At 36.6% G+C, this 5,761-nt stretch overlaps 1 protein-coding gene across 1 annotated transcript; it reads left to right on the forward strand.

Moving 5' to 3' along the window:
• The first annotated feature begins 1,480 nt into the window (after nt 1–1,480).
• Nucleotides 1,481–4,744, forward strand: LOC101017351 (zinc finger protein 257-like). The gene has a single exon (XM_031661582.1). The coding sequence runs from the start codon at nt 3,128–3,130 to the stop codon at nt 4,436–4,438; it is 1,311 nt and encodes a 436-aa protein (XP_031517442.1). The 5' UTR covers nt 1,481–3,127; the 3' UTR covers nt 4,439–4,744.
• Nucleotides 4,745–5,761: the final 1,017 nt, after the last annotated feature.

Raw genomic sequence — 5,761 nt, forward strand, 5'->3', positions numbered from 1 at the left:
GCATTTTTAGAGATGGAGTTTCACCGTCTAGCCAGGATAGTCTGGATCTCCTGACCTCGTGATCCACCCACCTCAACCTCCCAAAGTGCTGGGATTACAGGCATGAGCCACCATGCCCTGCCAGGTATTTATTTATTTAGTTAGTTAGTTATTTTTATTTTTATTTTTATTTTTTGAGACAGAGTCCTGCTCTGTTGCCCTGGCTAGAGTGCAGCAGCTGTGGTCTCCGCTCACTGCAACTACTTCCGCCTCCTGGGTCCAAGCGATTCTCCTGCCTCAGCCTCCCAAGTAGCTGGGATCACAGGCATGCACCACTATACCTGGCTAATTTTGTATTTTCATGTTGGCCAGGCTGGTCTTGAACTCCTGACCTTAGGTGATCTACCTGCCTCGGCCTCCCAAAGTTTTCGGATTACAGGTGTAAGCCACCGCGCCCAGCTCAAAATTTTAATTTTAAAACATTTGTTAAGATTTATTTTTTTGAGCTAACAGGTGGTCTATCAAAAAGAATGTTGTATGAGCTATTGCAAAGGGTGTTTTTCCTAATGTTGAGAAGTGTTCTCTATAACTGTTAGAAATACTTGTTTTATACTGCCCTCAAGTCTGCTGTTTCTTTTTTTTTTTTTTTTTGAGACGGAGTCTTGCTCTGTCACCCAGGCTGGAGTGCGGTGGCCAGATCTCAGCTCACTGCAAGCTCCGCCTCCCGGGTTCACGCCATTCTCCTGCCTCAGCCTCCTGAGTAGCTGGGACTACAGGCGCCCGCCACCACGCCCGACTAGTTTTTTGTATTTTTTAGTAGAGACGGGGTTTCACGATGTTAGCCAGGATGGTCTCGATCTCCTGACCTCGTGATCCGCCTGTCTCGGCCTCCCAAAGTGCTGGGATTACAGGCTTGAGCCACCGCGCCCGGCCTGCTGTTTCTTTACTAATACTCTCTTTTATTATTATTATCAGAGAATGTGAGGTATCAAAATATCCTGCTATAATTACATTGCTTTTTATGTGTTTTTTCAATTATGTCAATATTTACCTTACATATTTGGAACCCTAATGTGAGATACACACGTACACACACGTGCACATATGTACAAATTTTTCATAGGTTCCCAGTGAATAAATCTATTATTGCTTAAAATGCCCTTCTTTGTCTTTTTGGAGTTTTGACTTCATATATATTTTATATAATATGAGTTTTTGACTCAAGATGTAGCTCATGTAATACTAATTTGAACTTTTCTGCTCTCATTTGGTTAATATCTGGATAAAATGCCTACTTCAATCTTGCCACTTTCAGGCTTTATTATTATTAGTTCTAAACTGACTCTTATAGAAAGGCTATTGAAACTATGTCTCTTGATTAGAAAGTTAATTATACATATATGTAAGTAATTTTCTGAAAGACAAAGACTCCTGTTATTTTATTTTATTTGATTCTTGTATCTTTATCCCTCATTTTCTGTCTTCCTTTGTGTCTATTTCATTTTAATATTGATAAAATTTCACTTCTTTCTTATTTTCTTTTGGGTGTCTACACAGATATTTTCTTTGTGATACTTTGGGGATTACATAAAACCTCTAAAAGATAAAACAGTATATATTTAATCTGGTGAAAAATGAACTTCAGTTATATACAAAAATTTTTCATCATTACATCTGCCCTCAACTTTGTTATTGATATTGTTGATTATATCTTTTTAAGTTGTGTATTTATTAACAGATATTTACAATACTTTCTGTGCTTTTATTTTTCTAATTTTAGAGAATAATGTTTTCTGTCTCCTTATGAGAATGCTAAGGAATTCTATTTTTGTGTATGTATGTTTCCCAGGAACTTACGTATTTTTATATGATTGTGTGTTCTTGCATCATGTTATTTTCAGTGGAAGAAACTTTTTTCAGCATCTTTGATAAATAGGCCATCTATAGTGCCAATATACTGTCTCAGGATTTGGTTATTTTGGAAGGTCTTTATTATTGTTTGGTAGGACATTTTTGCTGGTGATTATTCTCACTTGACAGCTACTTTTCTTCAGGGCTTTGACAATATCACACAGTTTTCTTCTGGCGTGTAAAATTTTCTTCTGAAAAACTTTATTGTGTAACTATGCTTACAAATGACACATCACTTTCATCTTGCAGCTCTTTAGATTCTTTCTTATCTGTGACATTTTAAATTGTTCTTATAGATGTGTGTTTTAGTTTGTGGAACTTCTTTATTTTTATACTATTTTTTCTTTAGAATTGGTTATTATCTCTTTTTGTGTTTTTTACCTCCACAATTCCTGTTTTTAAAATACTTTTATAATGATTGCTTTCTGAAAATTTCATGATTTTTTTGAAGGGGCCATGTTGCCCTAATATTTTGTATACATTGTAATCTTTGATTGAGACTTGGACATTTAAGAAAAAAAAAAGCCACCTGTCACAATCTTTACAATGTAGCTTTATCCTGGCACAGTCTGAAACCAGTTGTCACGGCTAGTCATTCTGGGAGCCTTTCAAACATATTCTTAGAATGTGTCTTATCTGAAATGTTTTATTTTCTAGTTCAAAAAGTTTATTTGCATTTATCACTTGCTACACTTGATCCCTTTCTGTGGGACTGCAGTCTCTCTGCTGGTGTGACATTTACCTTTGGTCTCAGCAGTCTCAAATTGTCATTCCAAAGTATACTATTTTTTTCAGCATTTTATTTAATGAGAGACTGAAACCAGGGTCTTGAAAGACCCCTAAAAGCCAGACATAAAAATGTATGTGCCAGTATTTTTCTTGTCTTTTAAATAGAAACAAGGAGTTGGCAATTTACTTCTAAGAACACTATGTTATACTGGGGAGAAGGAAGTTCTGTGTTGGGTTAATGTAACAGACTTTTCTTTTTCTTCATGTTGCTTTTTTCATTGTTTTCACCTGGGGCACTTCACACATTTATTTATAAATTTTCCAAAAATGTGTTTTGGTCAGTATGTTTTTGTTACATTTTGTATGTTTTTGAATAAATTAGAGGCTGTGTTATTTTGCTATGCCATCTTGGTTATATAGTTTATATAGTTTTATAGGTTAGATTTGTAAAAAATATTTACCTGAGTCCAGTAAGTGGAGTAATTTGTTGTTTTAATTTCTTTTAGTTATGTGTTCTCATATTGCTGAAGACCTTTGGCCAGAGCGAGACATTAAAGATATTTTCCAAAAAGTCATACTGAGGAGATATGATAAATGTGGACGTGATAATTTACAATTAAGATTAGGCTGTAAAAGTGTGGATGAGTGTAAGGTGTGCAAAGGAGATTGTAATAGACTTAACCAATGTCTGACAACAACCCAGAGGAAAATATATCAATGTGATGAATATGAGAAAGTCTTTTATAAATTTTCAAATGTAGATAGACATAAGATAAGACATACTGAAAAGAAAACTTGCAAATGTAAAGAATGTGGTAAATCATTTTGCATGCTTTCACAACTAACTCAACATAAGAGAATTCATACTAGAGAGAATTCCCACAAATGTGAAGAATGTGGCAAAGCCTTTAACAAGTCCTCAGCCCTTACTAAACATAAGATAATTCATACTGGAGAGAAGCCCTACAAATGTGAAGAGTGTGGCAATGCTTTTAACCGGTCCTCAGCCCTTTCTCGACATAAGAGGATTCATACTGGAGAGAAACCCCACAAATGTGAAGAGTGTGGCAAAGCCTTTAACAGGTTTTCACACCTTACTCGACATAAGATAATTCATACTAGAGAAAAACCCTACAAATGTGAAGAATGTGGCAAAGCCTTTAACTGGCCTTCACACCTTACTGAACATAAGAGAATTCATACTAGAGAGAAGCCCTACAAATGTGATGAATGTTGCAAAGCCTTTAACTGGTCTTCAGCTCTTACTACCCTTACTCAACATAAGATAATTCATACTAGAGAGAAACCCTACAAATGTGAAGAGTGTGGCCAAGCCTTTAACCGGTCCTCAGCTCTTACTGGACATAAGATGAGTCATACTGGAGAGAAACCCTACAAACATGAAGAGTGTGGAAAAGCTTTTAACCGGTCTTCACACCTTATTCAACATAAGATGATTCATAATAGAGAGAAACCCTACACATGTGAACAGTGTGGCAAAACTTTTAACCAGTCTTCATACCTTATTCCACATAAGATAATTCATATTAGAGAGAAACCCTACAAGTGTGATGAGTGTGGCAAAACCTTTAACCGGTCTTCACACCTTACTCAACATAAGATAATTCATACTGGAGAGAAACCCTACAAATGTGAAGAATGTGGTAAACCTTTTAATCGTTTATCAAACCTTACTGTACATAAGAGAATTCATGCTCAAGAACCCCAACGAAGTGAAGAATGTGGCAAAGCTTGTAACCATTCCTCGATCCTTATTAAACATAAGGGAATTCATAGTAGAGAAACCGTACAAATGTGAAGAATGTGGCCTGGATTTAACAAATCCTCAACATTTACTAAGTACAAAAGAATTCATGAGAACTCATATGGAAGATAAAGCCTAGAAATAAGAAGAATGTGACAAAGCCTTTACAAGTTCTCAACACATAATTTATACTAGAAAGAAATCCTAAAGTGTGAAGAATGTCACAAAGCCCTTAACAAGTCCTCAATTATTAACAGATATAAGATGTTTCATACTGGAGCAAAACTCTACAATCCTGAATGTCACAGTGCTTTTAATAACACCTCAAACTTTTCTAAACATTAAAAAAAGAAAAAAAAAGATGATACTCTTGCAAAACTCTAGAAATACAAAGAATGTGAAAAAGCTTTTAAATGGTTTTCACACTTGATTGCAGGTAAAATAATTTATACTGGAGAAAACTCCAAGTATGAAGAATATAACTTTTAACCAGTGTTCACAACTTACTGCACAGGAAAGCATTTATAGTTGAGAAATGGTGTACAAATATAAAGAATGTGGGAAGGTCATTAATATCTGCTCACATATTGTACAACATCAGAGAGTTCATACTTAATATTATAAATACAATTACTATCAAACGATCTTTCAGAAATATAAGCCTTTAAATTGAAGAGTTTATTCTGAAGACAAACATTACAAATATAAAGAGGGTTGTAGTACTTGTATCACATATTTTATTGTGCACATTTTTATTTTTTCATTTTTAAGACAGAGTCTCGCTCTGTCACCCAGGCTGGAGTGCGGTGGCGTGATCTCAGCTCACTGCACGCTGCAAGCTCCGCCTCCCAGGTTCACAAGATTCTCCTGCCTCAGCCTCGGGAGTGGCTGGGACTAGTGGTGCCGCGCCCAACCGCCCGCCACCACCCCCAGCTAATTTTTTGTATTTTTAGTAGAAATGGGGTTTCACTGTGTTAGCCAGGATGGTCTCAATCTCCTGACCTCGTGATCCACCTGCCTCGGCCTCCCAAAGTGCTGGGATTACAGGCGTGAGCCACCATGCCCGCCTATTGTACACATTTTCTACTAGAGAAGAACCGTGAAGCAGTTGCTGAAACTTTGTTCAACGTTAGGGAATTTATACCGGAGAAGAATTCAGCAAATGTAATCAGTTTGGGAAAACATTTTTTCAATAACTATAGCATAGAAAATGCCAGAGAGCTCATACTAAAATATTCTTTTGCAGATGAAATAAATACGAAGAAAGCCGGGCGCAGTGGCTCAAGCCTGTAATCCCAGCACTTTGGGAGGCTGAGACGGGCGGATCACAAGGTCAGGAGATCGAGACCATCCTGGCTAACACGGTGAAACCCCGTC

Source organism: Papio anubis, unplaced genomic scaffold, assembly GCF_008728515.1.
Source record: "Papio anubis isolate 15944 unplaced genomic scaffold, Panubis1.0 scaffold1955, whole genome shotgun sequence".
NCBI classification, from domain to species: domain Eukaryota; kingdom Metazoa; phylum Chordata; class Mammalia; order Primates; family Cercopithecidae; genus Papio; species Papio anubis.

Bases quoted from the DNA above. Each gene is read 5' to 3' on its own strand.
- LOC101017351 (XM_031661582.1), top strand. From the start codon at position 3,128: ATGTGTTCTCATATTGCTGAAGACCTTTGGCCAGAGCGAGACATTAAA.